This window comes from Protopterus annectens, chromosome 6.part1 (assembly GCF_019279795.1).
Source record: "Protopterus annectens isolate FY-2018-M chromosome 6.part1, PAN1.0, whole genome shotgun sequence".
Taxonomy (NCBI): domain Eukaryota; kingdom Metazoa; phylum Chordata; order Ceratodontiformes; family Protopteridae; genus Protopterus; species Protopterus annectens.
In genome coordinates this window covers 574,220,244-574,245,632 of record NC_056738.1, presented here as the reverse complement: position 1 = coordinate 574,245,632, position 25,389 = coordinate 574,220,244, and the positions used below count along the sequence as shown (strand labels likewise).

Genomic DNA, 25,389 nt, shown 5'->3' with positions numbered 1-25,389 from the left:
TCTTTTTTTGTCTGCAGCATTCCACAGAAAAGAAACGAAAACACAAGATTTGTTGGTGGACTTGTCTTCCTTCAAAATAGATGGAACCTTGCTGTAATTCAAAACTGAGGAGAGCAGCTCTGAGTCAGTGACGGTGATAACGCAAAGGAAGGTAGCCAGCGAAAAGGGCAATCAAATGGAATCTTCGAACCAAGAAAATGGTGCTACTGTGGACGAACTGCTACACAGGTCCCTACAAGGTTTTGGTAAGGATAGCAATCATGTTTATTACTAAATGTGTGGAAAGTATTGTTTTTTATTACTAAATGTGTGGAAATTAGGGAATTGTTAGAGAAGACCACAGAAAGGTCACAGACTGTATTGTTCCTACTACACTTAATTAAAAGTACAGTCCACATGTTGCTAATTTACTCCTGATGCTCCATTAGCCCCTTGTCTACTTTTGCCTGCATACCTACAGATCCCACTGTTGTATCACTGCATTATGTTAATCTCTACATTTGAAATCACCTAGAAGGATTAATACTCCTTCATGTAACTTGATTTACATTCTGGAAAAGTTTACACAGCTCCCCAACACCTAGCCAGAAAACAAAATGCTCTGTTACTTTCTATCACCTCATCTACAAGGATTTCACAATTGCTGTCCTTCCCTTGTGTGCAGGGAGCTTTAGGGAAGTGTGTGTGTGTGTGTGTGTGTGTGTGTGTGTGTGTGTGTGTGTGTGTGTGTGTGTGTGTGTGTGTGTGTAATATATATATATATATATATATATATATATATATATATATATATAGTCCCTGTCTGATGTGGTTATGATTAAACTACTGGATGCTGCACTAGACAAGGAATTCCTTTTTGGATCTCCTGGTTAACAAGTTGTCAAGAAACTGGATAAAAAAGGAAAGCAAAAAAAAAACTGTGAAGGAATTTTATTTGTCTCTGATACCAAGTTGCAATAAGTATTTCCCTACAAAACCTTGAACTTTGCCCCGCAGACAAGAAGAGACAAGAGAGGGCCACCCTATGGCAAGAGACCCAGACAATTCAGCATATGACAACCAGAACAAAGAGTAGGGAGAACCAACTATAACTATGTTCAGCCTCATCCTCTCATACCTTTATCTACCCTCCACTTAAACCTCTCTTGTCTGTATGGAAAATCATCACCAAGGACCAAATGGTCCTCAACATCATAGAAAAAGGGTACTACATCCAGTTCAGAGAAATCCTACCCATTTTAGGCATTCCAAAATCACCAAAGAGCAGGAAAGCCTCTTTCCTCCTATCCTCATGGAATAACTTCACCGGAAATCCATTCAGCTTGTTCCCCCATGTCAAGAAGGAAAAAGCTTCTACTCTAGGACCTCTCTAGTCCCAAGAAAGGAAGACATTTGGAGGCCTGTCTTGAACTTCTGAATGCTAAACAAGTTTCTCAACATCCCAAAGATCAAAATGCTTATGTTGCAAAAACTACTGCTCATAATCTTCCAAAATGCTTTCTTGGTTACTCTAGACCTAAAAAGTAGCTGTCCTCCACTCAGCTCATCCCAGCTGAGTGGAGAATGGCTACAGTCATCCCTTTGCACAAACGTGGAGCGTCCACTGCTCCAGGAAATTATAGACCCATCAGCCTAACTAGCCTGATCTGCAAGGCCATGAAGTAGATTTTCATGGACCTCATTAACAAGGACATTGACAACCTCCAGACACTTGATCCTGCACAGTTTGGTTTTGTCAAGGGGAGGTCATGCCTGTTAAATTTGATTGACTTCTTTGAGACAGTCACCAAGGCCATAGAAGAGGAGAAGAAAGTGCACACCACCTACCTTGACCTGGCCAAGGCCTTCGATACTATTCCCCACTCAGGTATAATAGATATACTCTCTCATGTAGGCATCAATCAATATGTTACCAGATGGGTAGCAAGCTGGCTCACTGATAGAACCCACCTAGTCAAAATAGGGGAAGCCACCTCAAGAAGTAGACCCATAACAAACGGTGTACCCCAGGGATCAGTATTGGGGCCTCTACTGTTTGGGATATACTTCCCAGAGTTGCAGGCCAAATCTAATGAGCTGTGGCTGACCAAGTTTGCAGATGACTGCAAGCTGATTGCTGTCATCAATTTCCCTAGTGATGTGGACATCCTCAAAGAGGATCTCACCCAAACAAATGACTGGTGCCAGAAACATGGCCTCAAACTGAATGCCAAAGAATGCATCATCATCCCTTTTGAGGAGAATGACATCCCCACCAATTATCACATTGATAATAAGGTACTAAGCATGCACCCACTCGTGAGGGACTTGGGCACACAGGTTGATAACAAACTGACTTTTGACCACCATATTGCCTCCATTGTATGGAAAACTTTTTACATGGCCCACCTCATTAGTAAGGGTATCTCATCCATGGACAAGGTGGTCATAACATCCCTGTATTCTTCCCTTATAAAACCCAGTATTGAGTACAATGCCCCTTTTGGCATGTACCTCACAAAGCACATGCAGCAGCTGGAGAGACCACAGAGGTTCCTCACTTGGAGAATCCAGGGCCTCAAACATCTACTTTACACAGGCTAAAAGCCATGTCCCTCTACTCAGTCTCCTACAGACTCTTCAGAGGTGACCTCTGTCTGGCATACAAAGCAATCTCAGACCCCGCCCTGATGGGACTGCCGCATGTCCACATGTCAAGCTCCACTTGAGTAACTCACACGTGTGACCTCAACCTGGTCTGTGACATCAATAGGACTTGTTGGTGGGACAGATTTGTGTCCCAGAGACTCCCCCTTTTGTGGAGTAGACTCCCTCTCCATGTAAAGCAGAGTACCTCATTAAACCTTTTGAAGCACAACCTGGATAATTGGATGGGGAACAGAAAATACATCCCTGGGATTCCAGCTGTGTCCCTGCTGGACAGTGGCATAGGGTGCTGACTTGTTGGAACATGGGCTAAATTCTTGGGTAGGCTTGTAAGAACCTCAGGACCAATAGCCTAGTAACTTCCTATGATCCTAAAAGGAGCTTACCTCCAAGTCCCTTAGCAGACAGTCACAGAAAGTACATACAATTTGTAGCTGCAGTCTCTGTGTCCCAGTTCTGTGCTTTACCATTTGGGCTGTCCACTACTCCCAAAGTTTCCCCAAAATGTTTAGCTTCTCTGATAATACATTGCAAAACTCTGGGAGTTCATATTTACCCCTACTTAGATTGTCTCATTCATGGAAAATCCACAGCAGAGACCCTGTATGCCTTGCAGATCACCACTGACTGCTTCAAAAGGTAGTTCTCACCTTAATTTTTCAAAAATCACAAACTCTTCCTAAAAAAAAGATTCTGTTTCTGGGAGCCATCATAGTATCTGTAGAGCAGAAAACCTTCCTTCCCTGGGACAAGATGACTTTCTTGGCAGGCTACCTGATCAGCCTACTTCCAAAGCAACACATCCCAGCAAGGGAATTCTTGAGGATTCTAGGGTTCATGGCATCCTGCATTCTCATGATCCAACTTGCAGAGTTGTGCATAAAAAACTTCAGTGGTTTTTAAAAAATGTTTGGGTACAGCATTCTCAATCCTGGAAACCCCTACTGCCTCTCCTTCCATGCCTGAAGAAAGAGCCTCTATGATTGAAGAGCACCATACAGAAGAGCCTAGGGGCAGATTTCTCTTTACCAGAAGCAGATATGACCATCACTGTAGACAGCTTAGACCTAGTTTGGGGGGATACTTTGGCTCCCTGAAAATGTAGGACATTGGCACTCCTCAGCAGAGAAAATACCATATAAATTAAAAGCAGCTACTGGCAGTCTACCTGGCCATAAAGGGTTTTCAGCTGGACCTAAGCCCAGAGACCCTACAGATCTGGGCAGACAGAACTACAGTAATGTAATACATAAACAAGTGGGGGGGGGGCTGGATTTGACACTGTCCTACCCTCTGTGCAGCCTTGTGGGGAAGATTTGTATGCTGACTCAGGAAATATGGCTAACCCTCATAGCTTTTTATATTCCAGTTCCAAACAATGCCCTGGCGGATTATCTAAATAGGGATCTTCTAGACCCCAAATGAATGGATGCTGAAGAGGGAGGTCTTCCTGGATCTAACTCTACACTGGAGGGTTCCCTCATTAGACCTGTTTGTCTCTCACTACAACAAACAATTACAGAAATTCTGTTCCAGAAATCGGCAGACTCAGACTTGGAAAATAGATGCTTTCTCTTTCACATAGACAAACTGGTTCCTGTGTGCATTTTCACCCTTGCCTCTGATCCCCCGGGTACAGACAAAAGTCAGGGTAAGCAGACCATGTAGGATCGTAGTGACCCCTTTCTGGCTGAGGCAGTGTTGGTTCTCCCTACTCTTGACCCTCAGCAAGGGGACATTATGCACCCTACCACAGGAAGTAGATCATCTAAGCCAAGTCAGGAGATCTATTTCACATCCTCTCCTAGTTAGCAGGTTAACAGCCTGGAGGGACTGGATTTTGACACCAAGAAATGCCTCCTATATCCCAAGGATTTGCTTTTCATTTTAAGGGAAGCAAGGAAACTCAATACCAGAAAAATCATACCTGGCAAAATGGAAAACATTTTCCACCTGGTGTCACAGCAACAAAACCGACCCTTCTTAGGCAGACATTAACTCAGTCTTCCAGTACCCACCAGGTGCATTTAGACAAAGACTTTCCTACCCCAGCACTAAGTTATATGCATCTGTGATATCAGCTTGTCTGAACATTGCTGGACCTATCTTCTCACACCTCCACATGAATCTTTCCTTAAAAGGGATAATTCAACTGAGAACACTCAGAAGGAACCTTATTCCTGCCTGAGATATAAATTGTGTTACAGAAACTATCCTTGTCCTCCTTTGAAACTGCTGCCACTGCCTTTCTAAAGATGACCACCTAAAAGGCCACTTTTCATATAGGTGTCACATCAATTAAGAGTTTTAAAGCTATAAACTCTTGTGTAAAGAACCTTTCACTGTTTTTTCACAGATACAGGGCAATCCTCAGACCAAACCCATCCTTTAGGTCTAAGGTGGCATCATAACTTGCCCTAAACCAGGCTATCCACCTACCAGCTTTCCCATATTCACAAAACAGGGCAGAGCAAGTCCTTCATTCCCTGGATGTGCACAGGCAGATCAGGTACCTTCTAGACAGGACAAAATACCCTTATAGAACAGAGCAATTACTGGTGGCTTTCACAGAAGATGAAAAGGGCAGGTCTATCTCCTAACAAACCATTTCAAAATAGATAGCAGCTGTATTAAGTTCTCGTGCTCACACCATGGAAAAGATCTGCCTTGGCATATTAAAGCCCACGTCACTAGGCATGATGCAACTACAATTGCTATTCTGAAAGGAGTCTGAACCCAAGCCATCCTAGAGACAGCTACATGGAACTCAGTGCACACCTTTTCAAAACACTATAACTTAGGCAATGTGTCTAGGGATAGAGCAGATTTCACTGCTACCATCCTGGAAAACTTGTATACAAGGGTCATACAGATGACTTACCACCCACCTGTTATCTTTTAATTCCTCCAAAGAATTGGTACTGCAACACTATGAGGAACATAGTAGAGTTGTGTCCCACTTACCATAATTGTAGATGTTCTTGTAGATCACTGTTGCAGTACATACTCTCACCCTGCAACCCCTCTATTTTCTGACTGCTTGTTACCCACTTGCTAGGAGCAAAGGGTAGAGGAGTTCTCTTATTTCTATTGCCCTCTCTCTGCCTTATTTGATTTTCCTTTTTTTCGCACAGATTCAGACAGCTGGGGAGGTTGTGCTGTCCTCATATGTCAGACTGCTTGTTAACTGCTTAGAAAGACCTGAAGGTGGTGCCGATAAATGCCCTTTTTATACCCTGATGTCCAGACGTCAGTCGGATGTCCATCAGCTAGGGATGATGAAGACTCTGGAAATTGGATCAGTCATGGGCTTCTGCATGGCAGGAAGACCCATCAATCAGTACTGAAACTCTGATCTATTCAAACATGTACAGTTATGGTAAGTGGGACATAACTGTGCTTTACTTTGCTAACTAGTTTTCCAGTTTGAAAATGGTTCGTACTAAACAGGAGATGCTGCATCCCAGTTGCAATCACTTGAACATGCCATCATGAAACAAGTATACATTGTAACTTTGTTTTCCAAAAATTATCAAAATTACCAGTTCATAGTCTAAAGTTATGTTATGCTTTATATCAAGTATGCCTGTTTGGTGTTTATTGACACATATATAGATTAAAACTTGTGTTAGTGTTTTAATAAACTAAACATTTAATTTCCATTTAAGTAATGCTTTGTTAGGACAATGCTTCTTGATTAATTATTGTAACAAAGAGAACAAAGAAATGCTCCGAAATTACTGAAATCGCAACCTTGTTAAGTGATGTAAACAAAATTCAGAAAGTTTACTTAACTGTTTATCTTTTATGATTTTCAGATGAAAATGGAAAGGTGACAGATCCTACCACAGTCCGCATGTTCTTGATGATGCATCCATGGTATATTCCATCCACAGATGCTGCTGCAAAACTCCTCAAATTATATCCTTCCTGATTTAACACTTAGAATTATAACAAGATTTTATATATGCACATATAGATACGAGTTTTGTCTAAATTCAGTGGCCTTCAGTTTTATGACTAAAATTCAGTTACATTTTGAGTGATTATAGCTGATTTGCTTGGCTCTTCCATTCTAGTACTTACTGTAGGAAATTAATATCTTTGGTGAAAAACTGTAAGAAGCTGTGAGGTTAATATTCTAGATTGTATCTTCACTGAATGACTGAAATTGTTATAGAATTGGCACTGGTCTTACGATTAATTCTGTGTTCACTGAAAAAGAAAAGGATACACCATTCATTTTATTTTGGGCTTCAGAGGGCAAGATATTACTCCTGTAGGTCAATTATAGGTATAACCTAAACTATAATTTGTTTGCTGAAGGACTCTCAATATCCCTCAACACACCTGACTTGCTGGTTTTATTCCACTGCTCTTGTTCTAGCAACTCAAACAGGTTTCTTTTAAACATTCAGAATGTGATGTCAAAATTATTAGTGAATATGGAACACCAGCCATAAAAGCAGTATGTGTCTGCACCATGGGTCTCTGTTTGATCCACTATTTCTACTTTTGGAAGCTAGCAGCATTTTTCATTGCTTTGGAGTATGTGGCAAGTCCAGGATGTAGAATGCTCCTAGGTTTTGTCTCAGATAGTGATATAGCAGACTAGCTTATTTTCTCTGGAGAGAGATATCAAATAATCTAAAGGCTAGCTTGGCACTGTTACTATATCTTTAGCTTTGCCCACAAGTTTCTGGACTTGGCTTATAGTGAATTTTTATGCTACAGTCTGGCAAAACTATGATTAATCAGAAAGTTTTACTGAACTGAGCAGGCATCAAAGAATCACTTCTTAAATAAACTATGTTCCAAATTGCAATCTTGTAATAGCTTTTATGTATTTTTCTCCCCTCCCCCCACAGTTAGCCTAGGTCTGTTCCCCAATTTCCCCATCCACACAGCTCTGAATTCTACAGCTGATGCTTTCTAGAAATCCCACCTATGACCCTTCACCAGGTAGGCCGCCATCTCCCAGGGAAATGTATCACATGGTAATTATTTAGAGCCTGGAAAGTGAGACGTCCAATGTGGAATCGTGTACATGGAACCAAGAGCCAACATTAATGTGGTAACTGGTCAAGAAAGCTAACTTATCATGCCTGGTGTGGCATCAGATGTCTTTTGCCTCCCATTTAGAGAGGTAGTTATTTAGACTTTTTTCATCAGAAGTCACACAGCTGGCAGATTTCCCAAACCCTTTGACCGGTGTAGGAGAAGTAGATATTGACTGCCTTATTACCATTGACCAACTGCTTAGGAATCACCTACATGACAACTGGTTATACTCCTGCTCAACTCCAGGCTGAATATATTTTCTTCTTTTTCCTCCCTCCTCCTGTAAACACTTTTGCTTTCTCTCCTACTACCCTTCCCTCTGTTGTACTTGCATATTTGTTTGTTTTTTCTTCTTTCGGCTTTTCCCAGTTAGGGGTCGCCACAGCGGAACTCCGGTCCGCTAATGATTGGCAGTAGATTTTTATGTTGCCGAGGTGCCAGCTCGATGCCCAACCTTCAACAAAGGCACGCCCATTTCACGCATGTCTTTTGAACGCCACTCGACCACGGGGAGGACATGCAGACTCCACACAGAAGGCGTGGCAGTAGATTTTTATGGTGCCGAGGTGCCAGCTCGATGCCCAACCTTCAACGAAGGCACGCCCATTTCACGCATGTCTTTTGAACGCCACTCAACCAAGGGGAGGACATGCAGACTCTACACAGAAGGCGCTCCTGCTGAGAATTGAATGGGAGAATCTCGTGCTGCACCACTGCAGCTTACTGTCTCTGTTGTACTTACATACATCTACTAAATGTCTAACTGCAGCAGTGTCTTTTCAAATATTCCAAAACAATCTCTGTCAAATGTATGTAAATGTTAAATAAGGCCTAGTATGAATGTGAGGGTTCTCTTTTTAATATTAATTATAAAATCAGTGTAGGATGGCTGTGTTATGTTTCCTATCAAAAAGAGTTCAATCAGCTTGCTGAATGCAAATGTTATAAAAATACCCATTATCTATTGTGATGTTCTTCCTATGTTTCCGATGACAAATCAGTGTTATAGCAGATACAAAACTATGTTGTACCTATCGATTACTTTGTACACTTTCTAAAAAAATATACTTATAAATAACTTGTAAATAATCAGTGTAAACTGTATTCTTGCATGTGGAACTTTTCTCTCCAGACCTCTACTGAAAATGGGCTACTAGCCTAGTTGGACCTCCCTGGTAAACAAATGTCAAATAAATAAAAAACTCTCTAACAGCTGCCTAAGTCTGTGCCTGAACTCTGGATGTCTGCGAATAGATGGCCCTGCCTTTGTGCCATTGGGGTTGGTTACAATAGTTTTATATTTAGCTGCAGGTGTTGGGAATGTATACCATCCTGTGACCATTGGTTGTTTTGGTGCCTGAACTGTTTGGCAAAATATTTTTGTTTAATAACGAAGCATATCAGTACATTCTCTGCACTGGTCCCATCAAAGCTTATCCCTGTGTTCTCACATGATCTCAGCAGTTTTTGGCACAATCCTATTACTAAATTAATGTGTTCTTCATCTTCTTATTTTCCTGCAATGAAACATGCACTATTTTGTATTTGTGATTATCTATTCTCTCCCAATTTGAGGAATGGACATTCTCATTTGTCTATTCTGGCACCTCTTTTATTTTCTATCTACATTATCAAACTTCCTTTTGACTTGCCCCATCTTTCTGTCCAGCTTTATGCTGATGATGTGGTCCTATTCCTCTACAACCTCTCTCTCTCATCACTTGAACTTCAGGCTGCTTTTTATGCCCTTATTTAGTGGGTCAGTAATAAACAATTGCTGCCCAACTCCTCTAAAACAAAAACGATGCTTTCTGGCACTAGGTAGCAACTCATTTCTCTCTCCAAGCCTCTGATAATCCTGTCATCTTAATAACACAATTGAAAAAGTCTCCAGCTTTAAATACCTAGGGATTTGTTTTGACCTCTTCCTAAATTTAGAAGTCCACCTGGACAGCACACATAGAAGAATCAATGGTCTTCTATTCTGGGCTAATAGGATCGCCCCTTTTTCTGTCCAGACCCTGTAGAAATTCCATAGGTATCGTACTGGCAGATTTATAATACTGCTTCCTGCAACTTTTAAAAGAAATCCATCAACATTCAGTCCATTTTAAATGCCATTTGTAGATATATCACTCTTCCCAAGAAATGAACACCACTGCAAAACCACTGAAAGGCTAACTGGCTACCTGGTAAACAATATGCTGACTTTCTACTTGCTTCTCAACAACTACGAATGACATCTTCCCTACACCAACTTTTAGACTATTCAGAGATGCACCAACATACAACCTTAGACATCTTAACCACTCCTGTCCCTCCTCCAAACCCCCCCCCCCCCAAGACTTGGCTTTGCAGCACACACCATACTTTCTCAGTCCGTATTCCCAAACTGTGGGAATATCTGCCTTCTTTTCTTAAAGATAATTCTTCTTACCCCATTTTCTATTCACAAATAAAAGTACATTTCAAGATTGTAGGAAAATGCAACGGTTGTCTCTCTGGTCACATAACTTCACCTCTTCATTACCTTCTTCCACTGCATACGTTGCAATGACTCAACTTTTTAATGTCATGTATCTATTGTGTTTTCCCTGGGCTGGGACTAAAATGGTTCCAATGGGAATCAGTGCTCTACCCCAGTTAAATTCACAATAAATGTATTAGGCTAAAAACTTCAGGATGAGTGTAGAACATTGGCAAGCATGTATCATGTCTGCACCTTGTGAGTTTCATAGACAGTATATTAAGATGCAGCTACAGACTGGAGAGTATTGTGTGAGGACTTTGCAGATTATACTTTCATCTTAGCCTCAAGTGGCTGTGATCTTCAGCCTGCCCTAGTACAGTTCACTGCTGAGTATGAAGTAGATAGGTGAAGATTGTCACTTTCATAGTTGGAGATAATGGTTCTCTTCCAAAAAGAGTGAAGTGGTGTCTGCACACGAAAGGGGGATTTTAAGTATCTCAGTTTGTTTTTTCCATAAGTGCACATGGAGTGGACTGGAAGAATGACCAGCAGAATGGTACAGTGGTGGTAGTCGTAGTCAGGTGTCATATTGGACTGTGGTGGTATAATTAAAATTGAGTCCTTGGTTGAAGTTCTGACTTTAACGATCAGCCTACATCCCAGTTCTCATCAATGGTCATTAGTTCTGAGTACTGATTGAAAGGATGTGATCAAAGGTACAAGCCGTAATAATGAGATTTCTTCACAGGGTAGCTGGGCTTACTGTCAATGACAGCGTGAGGAGCCTACAATAGAGGATCATCTCAATGTACAGCCACTCCTACTCCGTATTGAGATGCTTCAGCCGCGGCCAGTTTGGTACTTAATGGGGATGGTCTCTAGATGCACCAATGGAAAGTGTATCAGGCATGGCCCACTGGAAAATGGTGCTGGGGCAGACCCAGGACACATTGGAGAGTCTGTATCTGTTAGCTTGCATGGGAATGCCTTGTGCTACTAGAAATTACCTGGAGACTGTCACCTGGAATAATGATGTTTGGTCTATCCAGCTCAGTTTGCTAGCACTGGAGCTATTGCCTAGATGTTTCCATGACATGTAGTTAACAGTCAAAACTGCTTCTCAAAACAGTCAATGCAATTATAAAAAAAAAGCCAAAATTAAGCTCTGCACAAATGTGGGTTACTTTAATTTGGTCAAATTTAACTTTTGTCAAACAGAAAAAAGCTCGTATATGTCATTAAAAATCAGCTGATCTGTCAAACTGGCTTTTTATTTCTTTGCAAGATTGTGGTATCGTGGGAAATGGGGATTTTTCTCTTTCCCCGCTGTAGTGCAATTTCTGGGTTCATATATATATATATATATATATATATATATATATATATATATATATATATATATATATATATATATATATATATATATACAAGTAGCAGGGGTTAGGGAACACCCCCAGCTAAATAGAAAGTTTAACTTTTCTTTTCTATATCGGCTGGTACTTGACCGTTTGTTGGTGATTACTTGCCATTTGTTATGTTGATTTTTCAGTGGTTTGACATGCACTCGTATGTATGTATGTAGGTGTCTATCTAGCTATACTAATTCCAAGATCACTGTTCTCTTGAGTAAGTAGAAATCCTCCAAGATACCACAATGTCGCTGTTGTATCTGCACCATACCACACAAATTTGTGGTTACATTTCTGACTGTGATCAAAAGATGTCATTCTGTATCACTGTTGCAGTATTCTTTACATAGCAGATCCCCTGCCATAGATAGCCCAATGTTCGGCCAGTATACCAAGACCTTTAGGTCTTATAGGCACAGTACATCACACATATCCTCTCTGTGTAAGGCATAGGGAATAAAGGTGATGTATAGACCCAAAGACTCTGAGCTTCTTTGCTGCTAGTCTGAATGCCATTATGGAACATCAGCCTGAACACCCTCCTGCTGTGCTTGTTATCAAGCCATGTTTTCAGATGAGCATCTCTTTCTCTTATTTGTTCTGATTATTGTGTTCATGTTATCCAGAAAGGAAAATGTCTGTGTTTGAGGCAGATTCCCTATAAAGGCCATCATGACCACTGTCTTTTTTTGCTTGGGTGCTTTCCACAACCATATATAGTGCTCTGTCTGCCAAGTATTTGTGCCTAAGACCCTACATAGTTATTTATCCTCCTTGTCCATATGTCTTGAGAACCAGTAACTTAAAAGCTTTTGGCTCCGGGTGCTGAGGCAGAATCCTTCTGTCCCAAGGGTCAGCCTTTTGCCAAAATGGATGCCAAAAAGATTAGGCCTGATCTGGTTGCTGTCCAGCCTCCCTGGAATATCTCCCTCTAGAGGCTAGTGAAAACCTTGAAGACCATCTGGTGCTTGCCTCTGATTCCTGTGCTGCGACCCTGTCAGAGGCCAACATGGATCTGAATTTTTGCACATCATTGGAGGCTTTTCCAGCATCTGCACCTGACATTAAGGGGAACATCTGGTGATAATATCCAAGAGACAGAGAGGGATTCCTCAGATTTTAGTAAGGGAGGAAATACCTACTTACCATTATTGAATCTTGCCACGTCTCCGAACATCTGAGGGTTTTTAAGGTGGACGTTTTGCAGAAAAAGAAGTGGAAGACTAAACAGCTCTTCCCTGTTAAAGTTCCCCAGTGGGAATGGCAAGATTTTACTTAGGGTCTGTTTAATGCTTTAATACCCTTGAAGCTTCCTCAGGGGATGTCTGTCCCTGAACCCACCCTCTCCAGTCTTCAACTACTGTTAAGAGGCCTAGGGAATTAGATTTCTTGAATGAGGACTTGAATTCTGACAAAGAATCTCTGGTTTATTCTTCCCATATTCTTCTCCTCTGGACTACAGTATAGAGGAAGAGGATTCTTTGAGTCCAGACTCCTCCTTGGAAGAGTTGTCCTTTGGGTTACTATTGCCTGCATGGAGTACTTTTAGTAGGACTGCTCCTAGGTCTCTGTCATTCAAAAGAGGTACTATGAGCTCCTACAAATGGAGTCTCCCAAACCATCAGCTGTCCTCCTGTTTTGGCTACCCTTTTGGGCACTTTTTCTGCTGCCTCTGTAGCTCCTGGCTGTCCGCTTCCAGCACCTAAGAAGCCTGATGAGGTCCTACAAGGTTCCTGATGAGTGCAGGTTTTTGTATAAGTGCTCATCTGCTGATCCTTCACTAGTCTGTTTCTACTGAAAAACTTTTTGAGCTGTTGCTATCTACTAGGCTCCTTCCTTCTGATAAGGATAGCCAGGCTATGAAACATTTGGGCAAGAAAGTTTAAACTGTTGCCATCCTGTCTTTTAAGGTCATTAATTGCCAGACCCATATGATCTGGTATGTTTTGTCCCTCCTTTCCCAGGTATCTAAGGTGTTGTCTGACCTTCATGATTATGATGGGAAGGCTTCTACTCTTTCCCTGCTGGGGTCCACTTGTCCGGTTACGTGTCACTTGATAAACTGCAGCTGATGCCTCTTCCAGGGCTGCTGCTTTTGGCTCAGTAATGAGGCTCTATTTTTGGCTATGTCGTCAGGCTTTACTTGAGCATTTTAAAGCCAAGCTTTTAGATACTCCCTCTGGATAATAAAAAAACTTTTTGTGACAGTAGCTTCTAACTTAAGTCCCTCCAGGGTAAGGATGAGGCCTTGCCAGAACTGAAACATATTTTTGTCACCCCATCCCCAAATTCCAGAGGAATTATCTTTCTGTCTTTGTTCATAGACAGACTCGTCCTCCTCTTAAACATAAGAAGGGTTCTAGGCATGTTCTTCCTGCTAAGTCTACTCAGACTTCGTCATCCCAGAAACCTTCTGTTCAGGCAAGCCTTCCCCTCAGCCAGGCCCGCTTGTCTCTCTGCTTTTCTTTATCTCTTCCAAACTGGCATTGGATCACCACAAACTCTCTGGTGCTGTCTGTTATCTATCATGGATATATCATGGTTACGAAATCCTCTCTTCCCTTTTGAGGCATTCCTCAACCTCCTCAAGAAGAGCTTCCTCATTTTCTAGAGGTTCTGCAATCCCTTTTAGATCAGGGCACCATCCAGCTTGTTCTGTGCACTCAAGTAGGGAAGAGGTTTTATTTCAAAATGTTTTTAGTTCCTCTGAAGGAGGCTACATGGACACCGATTTTGGAGCTTTCTCTACTCAACACCTTTCTCGAGGCTCCTCCTGTCTGGATGTTGTCTCTTCTGACTTTTCCTCTTCTTCCCAACGGCCTTTTTGGTTTCTCTAGACCTCAAGGATGCATACCTTTACATGCCCATTCACCCTCTGTTCAGGAAATGTTTATATGTCTGTTTCTTCCTTGCATTTTCAGTTCTCTGCTTGTCATTTTGCCTTTCTACTGCTTCAAGGGTATCCACCAAATGCCTCACTCCTGTCATTGCTTTTTGCAGGGTTTGGGGAATACAGATTTTCCTATCTAGATGACCTGCACAATCAAGCTGCTTCTCCCAGCTGTCTGCTGCAAGATCTCCAGTTTACCTTTTGTCTTTTATTCAGTCAGGGTCCACCATAAACCTTCAGACATGAGTCAGAATCCTTCACAGGATCATGTTTTCCTTGGATGCAGGTCAAAGATTGTTCTCCCAAGGTTCTGTCTCTGACAACCTTTTTCCAGTGTAGTCTTTTTCTATCACGGTCAGGGAATTTCTCAGGATTCTGGGATTTATGGCCTCCACTACTCCCGTGATCCCTCTCACCAGACTCCATATGAGGAAATTTCAGTGGTACCTCAAATTGGTATGGCTCCAACATTGCCACCTCCTGGAGTTCCGTATTAATTTTCTTCTTTGTCTCAAATTTTGGCATTGGTGGTGGATTTATCAACTCCCTCTCAGTCCAGAGCTTCCCTTTCAGCCTCTGATTTCCTCTCAGGAGCTGTTCATGGATGCTTCAAACTTTGGGTGAGGAACTTCTTGTCACCCACTAAAGGGCCAGGGTCTCTGGCCTTCTCATCAGAGGTTAAAGCATATCAATATAAAAGAGATGAGATCTCTGCTTTTGGCTGTACAAGTTTTTCATTCCCTTTTTCATCCCAGGCACCTCAAAGTCTTCACAGACAATACCAATGTGGTATGTCAACAAGCGGGGGGGCATGAGGTCCTATATCTTTTTCAGATTACCTCTTCAGGTCTGGGATACAGCTATCAAGTGATTCATTAAGCGATATACATTCCCTCAGAGCACAATCTTGTGGCAGACTCTCTGAGGAGGTCCAGAACATAGACCCATGAATGGATGCTTCACAGAGATGTATTCCTGGACATAGTCCATCGGGGTGGGGTACTCCTCAAGTAGATCTTTTCATCTCCCCTCTGAACAGACAACTTCCTCTGTTCTGTTACAGAGTCCCAAGTCTTCCGATTTGGAAAGTGGATACCCTAGCTTTTCCTTCAAAGGGAATGTTTCCTGTATGCTCCCCCCACTGTTGCCACAAGTTCTATATGAGATCAGGCAGGACTCTCCCAAAATCTTGCTGGTGACTTCCTTATGGCTCAGGCAGCATCGGTTCCCCATTCTTTCTCACTTGGACAGGGTCAATCACCATAAGTTACCTCACCAAGTGGATCTTCTCCCACAAGACCCAGGGATCTTTTATTCATCCTCACCTGTCCACTCTTCAGATTACACTGTGATTGATAGGGTTTTGATTCCTTTTAGGTGCCTCTTTTCTGAGGACATGCTTTGGGTTCTCCAGGAGGCGAGGAAACCCACTACCAGAAAACCATGCATGTATATATGGAAAAGATTTTCTGTCTGGTGCCTCTCACCATCAAGATACACTAGCTGTGGAGGTTCCTCTGCATATCTCTTATTTGTGTGATCTTTTCCATGCTGGGTTAGCATACTCTTCAGTTAAAGCTCACCTATCAACAATTTGTGCTCGTCTGCCTTTGAATCCTCCTGTGGTCTTTTGGTTTAAGTTCATGATATTTCTTAAAGGTGGCCTTTATAGTAGACCTCACAGGAAGCCTATTCTGCCTTCCTGGGACCTCAGTTTTGTATTTGAAAAATTAACCTAGGTTCCTTTTGATAAGCTTGCTTCTTCAGCTTCCTTGCAACAATGTTCTTAGAAAACGACTTATTTTGGATCTTCAGCCAGGAGTGTCTGAACTTCAGGCTGTCATAGCTATTCCTCCATTTTTAGTTTTTCACAGAGACAGGGTGTCTCTTCGAATTAATTCCTACTTCCATATCCAAGGTGGTCAGTGAGTCCGTCACTCAAGCTATTCATCTTCCTTCCTTTTATCCTTCTCCACCATCTGCCAATGAGAAGGACGTTCACACCTCGGATTTGCGTAGACAGCTCAGGTATTATTTACATAAGACTAAAGTAATTTGCAAGTCTGGGCAGCTTTTTGTTTCTTTTTATGGCAAATGTCTTTCCTACTCTACAAAGGTACATTCTTACTAGGGCTGTTGCCTCCGTTGGCACCTTTTTCAAAGATTTGAATACCAGCTCCATCCTTGAGGCTGCTACTTGGTCCTCTGTTAATTCTTTCAATAAACATTACAAGCTGGATGTTATATCTAGGGCAAGGGCTGCTGTGCATGGGTTTATAGAAGGCTGTTCTGTGCCTTCCTCATCCCAGGCTGCTTCTTTGCTCTTGTACTCTACCTTATGTGAAGAATACTGTAACAGTGATATGGAAGGACGTAGTAGAGTTGTGTAAAATCTTACCATAACAGTAGATGCCCTTCTCTTCACTGTTGCAGTGTTCTGCCCCCCATTCTAGCTCTTGCCTTGTATTTTTGTTGCCCTACTGGCCAAGAGGGTCCTTTTTCCTTTCCTTCTGCCCATTTTTCCTTCTGGACATACATGTTCTCTTTTGTCCCTGAGGGTATTCTGTTCCTCCTGCTGCTTTTGAGTTCTGAGTGTTTGAGTCTGTACATCACCTTTATGCCCTACACCTTACATGGAGACCATACGTGTGACATACAGTGCCTATATGACCTAAACGCTTTGGTCTACTGACTGGACTTTTGGTTATCCTTGTCAGGAGATACTTTAGGTAAAGAATACTGCAAGAATGAAGACAAGAGCATCGACTGTTCTGGTATGATTTTACACAACTCTGCTTTATAACATTTCCTGCCTGGCACTACACCAAGAAAAGTGGTTTACAAACGTATGGATGGATCAGTCTCCACAACCCCTGTTGTCTGTCATCGGTAACTATATAATGTGACATTTTCTCTTTCTACATGTAAGTGAGGCCATCTGTTGTGACTGTGAGGAGGGGGGGTCTCGTTGTTTTTAGTAAGTTTAGAGAATAAATGCTCTTCTAATGCTAGATAAGGAAACCCGTATCATCTTTTGTGTCTAACTCTGTGTATACAGAGATCAAACCACAAACAAAGAATACCCTCCTTAGCTCATTTCCTGAGATTAGGGTGCATTCCCAGAGATGGTAGCTTCTGATGCAGCTATTGTCTGGTATGTGGTGATTCCAAAGCTTTAGCATGGCATACTCTGTATTGAAATGATAACATTTTTTTAACATATTTACAACAGTGTGTGCTACTGCCTGCAAGATGAATTTGATTAAAATATACATCTAGAGGATTGCTACTATAAAAATACCATTTTTATGGTTTTAGTAGCTAACAGTTAAAAGTGATGCACTTATTAAATGCATAGTGACAACATTTTGCAGAATGTATATAGTTTTTAAATCTTAGGTGAGAATGTAGGGGTCAGTATAAGATTGTGACTATGACAATGGAAATATTTGGCTGCACTCCTGAATGACTTACAAAGATGGCTTATTATTTTCCTTTATTCACATTTTTTTCATTTTACTGAAATATTGTACTAAACTGTGTCCTAGAAGAACAAGCTGATGTTTTCTCTCTCGCTCTCTCTTTTACTCCTGCAAAGCATCAGCTAGGCATGGTTGCCTAGATGTTTCTTCAAGGCCAGACAGACTTGTGTGTCTTTCCTGAAAGTGCAGACATATATTGGTACATAATTTACAAGCAGAAAGCTCTTGAATGCGTTTCTAGGAACTCTCCATTTAGGACTGGTGGAATAAGTGGTGAAGAAGGAATTCATACAAATGTTCAAAGGGCCACGGAGTTGGTAGAAAAACGTGACAAGATGGAGGATGGATAAAATATTAAATGCACTTAGTGGGTAGACTAGACAGGCTTATTATCTCCTGACATCAGTCAGATGTGGTATAAAGCAGAGGCTCTGCAGCGTACTTAACTTGCACGTCCGTTTGTCACAGTTGAAATGAAGGGCATCACTGAAAATGAAAGGTACTGATTTTCATAACAAGCAGCATCCTTACTAATGTTAATTGCAAGCAGTGTGTTTGTTTATTTTTTATTTTTATTTTTTTATTTTACATTTGTTTACAGGGAAAGTCCGACTGGACACAGGTCCATTTTCAGCGGAGGCCTGGGGAGAAAAGCTCCACATTACAATACATTACATGAGAGTAAAAAGAAGTAGAACATACATATATATGGTGTATATACACATCAGGACAACATGCTGGTGATTAACAAACATGCATATAGCATATATACACACAATGGGACATCATGCTAGTGATTAACATTTCTTACAGTAGACAATCAGAGGTAACTTTTTTTTTCTTTTGCAGTTATAAGTTTCATAAGGTAAATGTATACGGGTTTGGAAGCTTTCAGGGGAGAAACTGTTTATACATAGCTGTACCCTGGCAAATTCTCTTGGTATGGATTAGCCTGGTGAGTGGCATGAGCATAGCCAGTTACTTAGATAGTGGGTTTTCAGGAGTTTTTTGAATTGACTAAAGGAGGTAGTAGAAGTTATTTGGCTTGGTAGTGTGTTCCAGGTTTTGGCAATGGTGTTGGCAAAGAGGGACTTACCAGCTTCGTTTTTATGTTTGATGACAGCTATGAGGTTCTGGTCACTAGATCTTATGGCTATAGAGAGAATGTGGGTCTGAATTAGGTGCTGAAGTGCTGGAGTGATCTCAGGAAGGTGGTAGAGATTGTGCGCTATAGAGAGTTGATTGAATAGAAGTATATGAGGCAACTCAAGCCAGTTGAGTTGCTTAAGGGGATAGACAGAGGTGGGACCTATATGAGGCTTCAGTAGCAAACTTGGCAATCTTGTTGTAGCAAGATTCCATTTTATTTAGATCAGTTTGGTGGAAATTGGTCAAGACGGGAGAGGCATAAAGGAGAGTGGATAGAAGATGAGTCCTTGCGATGGTTACTTTGGTGTGTTTTGTCATAAACTGTTTGTTCCTGTAGAGGAGACCAAGTTTTTTATTAACTTTCTTAATGGTTTGTGCCTTTGAATAGTAGAAGTTACATGTGTTATTGCTTTAGTCTACTAAAGTAATTTAAATGTTTGGTATTGTGTTTACTTTTAAGTACTTTCAAATTCACTTTGAATCACATTCTCTGTGGAGGCAATCCCTTTCTTATGATGGATGGAGCTGTTACAAAGAATGAAATGAGACATTACAGTATTTAGCTATGACCTTTATCAGTGTACACAAGAGTTTGCCATCTACAATAATCCCTATTTTGTGTGTGTGTGTGCTCTCTGTGAGTAGAATAGTTGTTCCAATTACACTAAGTTAATTTTATTACCTGCAACTAATCATATATTATGAATCATAGTCTGAGTAATACATTCTGAGGGGAATAAGTGTAAATATGGGAATATTATGACATATGTTGCACAACTCAAAAAAAAAAAAATCTCAACCGCAGTTCATTTTACTACAATCTTTTTAGCCAAATCATCTGTGCATGTGAATACAGCACCTAACAGTCACCTGATCAGCCCCCACCCTCATGCATCCTGCCGCTAACAGAAACAGTGCCTGGCTCACAATTTGACCCCACCTACTCTCCAGATGGGTTAACTACTGAAAAACAAGCAGCTTGTTCTTTTTTGGATGTTGGACCTAGAGGTTTAGTACCACCAGGAGAGACCAACACCATACTGACAGGAACAGAATATGGATCTGCTGATGTATTATAATGGACACAAGCCTGAAGCACCAAATCTGACCCCCATTTACAGGCACAGTACAATATGGTTAGTGAGAGCACCCACACTGATGGGTAGACCAGTTGAAATGGTCTTCCTTGTACGTGGGATTTACAATTGCAGGAACACCATCCTAAAGGACACGTGGCACCTAATCCTCCTGGTTGGCTGCTCATTATTTGACGATTTGTAGTATTGCATGACTTTATGACCTCCAACAGGTCATACAGCATAAAGGATCCGAAAAAGCAGATTTTAACTACTCCTTGGTTGTGGTTCATAATTTCAGACAGGAAGTACCATTATAAAAATAACCCTATAGAAGTGGGCCACACACACTTGAGGTGATTATTACTTTCTCTGCCCAGGAAGATAATGGACAAATTAAAATAGTGCCACAGAAGTAGACGAGGCAGAGAGAGAGTCATGCAGATGGTCTTCATCAGAGATAAAAAGGCTCTGCAGACACGTTGATCCTGATTAATCCTTTCGCCTAGACCAGGGGCAAATAATAAAGCAACAAAATTCCCTCCAGTTCTTTAGACTCTATAGTTGTGTTTATTATGTTAATAGTTTGCTTTTTTCTTGATTTTGTAACCATTTGTTTTCATCTCTGGTAATCTGAAGAAGCTTCCATATTGGAAGTGAAAGTGTGGTTAAGACTTCCAAACAACTTATTTCTTCCGTGGATTATATTAGATCACTGGATAGTGGAGTTGCAACAAATTTGGACAGCTTCTTCCTCGACTTCCTCAGCAACAGTAGACCAAAAACAAAATAAAATAGTGCCTAATGAATACGTGGGCTCTGTTAAGGACAAAATTGTTTAACACCGGTTTTACACATATATTTATTTATTTTATTTTATTTTGCATTTGTTGACCGGGATAGTTTAACTGGATTTATGTCCATTTTCAGTAGAGTCCCGGGGAGATAAGCTCCAAGAGATTACTAGACTACTAACATACAGGAACTAGTTGTTATACAGTTAAATACTACAAATTTTAAACAGTTCAGGAATCTTCACAGTTTATACAAAAAACATGTTACAAGCATTAGATAAGATATTTTAGACTTTATGTTCAAGACTTCATTAGTAATTAGAAAGTAATTGTTAAAGCATACTTCAAGTTTCAACAGTTCAGCAATGCTCGCAGTTTAAACAATACTTGTCCCGGTCCCCTTCAATAACACACATCACACCAAATTACATTTGACGACCTTTATTAAATTTCCATAACATAGCTTTGATCACCAACTTTATTACAACTATTCATGATATAATTGTTTCTAAATACAGCATAACATCTTTGTAATGTTAAACAGGGCAGCGTACCTACTCACCCTACCCCAGTAAGCAGTGTCCATACCTCTGCTCACTCACTTTACTTATGAAGCAGCGTCCCCTCTCACTTCATACACCATTCATTGTAATGTTAATCAGGGCAGCGTACCTACTCACCCTGCCTAACAAGCAGGGTCCATACCTCTGCTCACTTACTTTACTTATGAAGCAGCTCCCCAACTCACTTCATACACCATCCATTGAATTACCTTCCACCAAATAAGCACCATCCTTACCTCAGCTTGCTTATCTATTCAGCAAGCTTCCTCCAACTACTCATTTCCTTTCCCCAGATCCTTGAAATGAACATCCAGACACCAGAGGGGGAACAGGAAAGGGCAAGTCTATCCCTCTTCTCTGCCAACCAGCCTGGCCAGGCTGTTCCCCCTCCATTCTACCCCAAAATTGTTCAACCCACTACTTCCCATAAAGGGAAGGATTAAGCCAAACCTCATTTGGTGTACCCATCATCTGTAAAGCACATTAGAATCCTGTCATAAACCTGCCTCGCCATACCATCACTGAAACAGACCCTAATGAAACTACCTAAAGTAGAATTACCGTGACCACAATGTACAACCAGAACACTCATGAAAAGAATACATACCCTTTTATCCCACTTCCTCCAAAGCTAAAAACATGAACAGAAGAATGTAATCACAACAAAACCACAAGCTGTAACCCCTTGAAACCAAATTGACACCCAAACCCCACCAGAACCTCCATGAAGAGAATACATACCCTTTTATCCCACTTCCTTCAAAGTTGAAATCATGACATAACCTGAACAGATTGACAACCTGTAACCGCAAAAAAACCTCAAACTGTAACCCCCTGAACCCAAATTTACACCCAGACCAAACTAGTATCAAGTCTCACACATCTTAATCCCTGCTTGTCCCTGGCTTCTCCCTTCGAAAGCTCTCTTTCCTCATATTACCTATCTCAGCAGAAAGTAATTAAGACCTGTTTTACAACTGCCTTATCCTGCAACCAAGCTTCCTTTAAACCTTCTAACTCCGCATAACAATGCCCATCTTCTACAACTACCCCAACACAGCCATCTACCTATCAAGCTTCATAAAACCCTATCTACAAAATTCAGCCAACCCCAAGTGAAATGTCCCTTGTGCTATTCTGTAAGCCTTAAACTGGTATGTAACCTTAACACTAACTGCTCAAAAAACAATTTCATCCCCCCCAAGGATATCACCCATGAGGAACAAACTCCAGCATCCTGTACAACCCCTCATTGCGCCCCCATACACTTTAAACAACTGGCTTAGTGAATACAACCGTCCCAAGGCTCCCAGAAAGCAAGGATTGAACTTCACTGACTTGAAAAGCCATATGGCTGTAGCCAAATAAGTTTCTGTGCTCATGAATATCGTGACTCTGCACATCCCGTGGTATCCCACACTCCCCATAAACCATCTCCAAGTTTTCCCTTCGGCCCCCCTACATACCTCTTCCTTGCTTGCAACCCTATACCAATGCAATACTCTGCTCCCACTAATTAAACACAGAGCTCTAATATGCCTTACTAAGGTGATTACTCAGACCTTCCTTATACACCATTCCAGTGGCAACATCTGTCCTATAAAAACCTTACCTTTCAAATCCCCTTTCAAGCCTTCGCAAGCCTTCTATGCTTCCATGATCCGCACTTCAACAATTTCCGTCAGTGACTGTTTCCAACTTTTGCTCCCCCATGTGTAACCTCCTCACTCACCACTGCTTCCATCATCTGCAGATTCACTGTGAATCACCACAACTGGTACTCGTCACACCATCATCTAGAAAGAAAAGGAGAAAAGTAAGCCCTCTAATATGTAAGGAGAAAGCTCCACCTTATACCCTCCTATTCCAAATTACCGCCACAATGTCCCAAGACCCCATCTGCAAGAAAGAAAAAAGACATGTAAATCATCCAATACATAACACACATTCCAAGACATCTTCAAGGACAACCTATTCTGCCAACCCTGAAAGGAATGTACCACCGCCACTCACATCTATGACAATACAGCCATAACTGAATCTATGCTTCCAATGACCCTATCAAATACCCAAGATAACTAACTACCAGTCGAGTATCTTAAAACTAAAACCCACACATGAAGGGGACCTATCAATATCCACAACCAGGGTAACCCTGTGATTCCAGACAACCTCCATTAGCGCCATGTATAAACCAAACTAACTTGTATTGTAAAACCATCTGCCTAACCCTTAACCTTCCATCTCCAAATGAGACACACTAACCACCATAATGTGAAACAAATGGACACAATGCAGCAAACCTAATAATAGCTAAGCACAGCTTACAAAATACAATAAAATATTTAAAATACTCCTCTTACAAAACTTAAAAGGTTGATGGAACAGGTTGCGGTAACATAGATATTCAGAATGAATAACCCTATATCACTTGAAAGTACAACATACAATCTGCATAGAAACAAAGGAACATTTTGAAAGCATCATGAATGTGATGGATTTTTGACTGCAGGGAAACAGCAAAGGTCATGCATCAGAAAGTCCATTCTATGTCAGTGAGAATCTCAATGACCGATTACTGATTGATAGGAGTAATGGGAGAGGGTCAACTGAGAAAAGTGCTAAGATAAAATTGAATAATTGTAAACTTGGTTTGCTGTAGAGGCATATGAAGACCCAACAGCTGTTTCTTGGAAAAAAGACCAACTGGTACAGGCCATACTATAACCATGAGACTTACCTCTCTTTGGAATAAAGTGCTCCAATTTATTAGAAGGAGAGTAATAGCAATTTGTTTTTACCCCAGATAAGATGGACATATTTGTTGTAATCTGAAAACTTTTTGTTCCTAGAAATAAACTAGGGTGCAAGGCAGATCATGCTTGCTAGAATACTCATATTTAGAAATGCCTATGTTCATACACATTTGTTTTTAAACAATTTATTGATAGGTATTACTTGTTTTATTCCATGTTCAGTTATAAAACTTAATGCTATGGTAACAGTTATCATCAGATCATCATGGACACCAAATCCTGAAATACATTCCTTCATTATTCAAGGCAAAACCATTTTGTATAAATTAGCAACATTAAGACTGATATGGCAACAATTCAGCTGGGGCTTCAGGGAAGGAAATATGGAATCATGCTGAATTGCATTACTATTTCTGTCAGGCAAAGTATGACAACTAATTTATAATACCTGAGAAAGAGAAAAAGTTGCTACATGAAGCAATACACATAATATAATAGGTGCATTTTATTTCAGAAAGATTAACTGATGCATAAAATAGATGTCTTAACACTGCAAGTAAGTTAATCATTCAGATGTTAACATTTGTGTAAATTAGACATTGTGCAGTGCTTTATTTGTTCTCACTTTGCAGTGACCTCAGCCTTATAGAATATTTGCTTAAAGCAATTTACCACCCATGACTTAGTCCTGTTTGTGGCCAGTTCATCAGAGGGGCCAAGTTTCTCCTCTTGCCATTGAATTATATACTGCATTTTTTTTTTGCGATGCCACAAGCAACTTCCGAATTATATTGCTTTTTTTTTTGAGATGCCACAAGCATTTCCGAAGGGTATTATGAAGTGTAACTCAAATGTGCCTCGCCATCCTTCAACATCCATCCCCAACGATTCACCACAATGAACCAGCAAGCGACAATTGCCTGAAAACAGACCACAACTATAAGGCATCATCTGGGAAAATCTTTACAGTTGAGAGGTATGCCTCAAAGTCAACATGCATACTGTTGAACTTTCAGCTCCACCTCGTTAACTCCTGAAGTCAGACCCCTTCTGTGTGTGTTTGAGTGAAAAGAACATGCACGGCACAGACTTA

General features: G+C 41.0%; 1 protein-coding gene across 7 annotated transcripts in view; it reads left to right on the top strand.

The window, feature by feature from the left end:
• Window positions 1-25,389, top strand: part of RASGRP2 (RAS guanyl releasing protein 2) — a 1,579,354-nt gene that overhangs the window by 1,098,124 nt on the left and 455,841 nt on the right. For all 7 annotated transcript variants that reach the window (XM_044076007.1, XM_044076006.1, XM_044076004.1 and 4 more), the window contains 2 exons: window positions 18-245; window positions 6,465-6,567. In XM_044076007.1, the coding sequence (XP_043931942.1) occupies window positions 176-245; window positions 6,465-6,567 (173 nt within the window). In that variant the 5' untranslated portion in view covers window positions 18-175. The remainder of the gene's footprint in view (window positions 1-17; window positions 246-6,464; window positions 6,568-25,389) is intronic.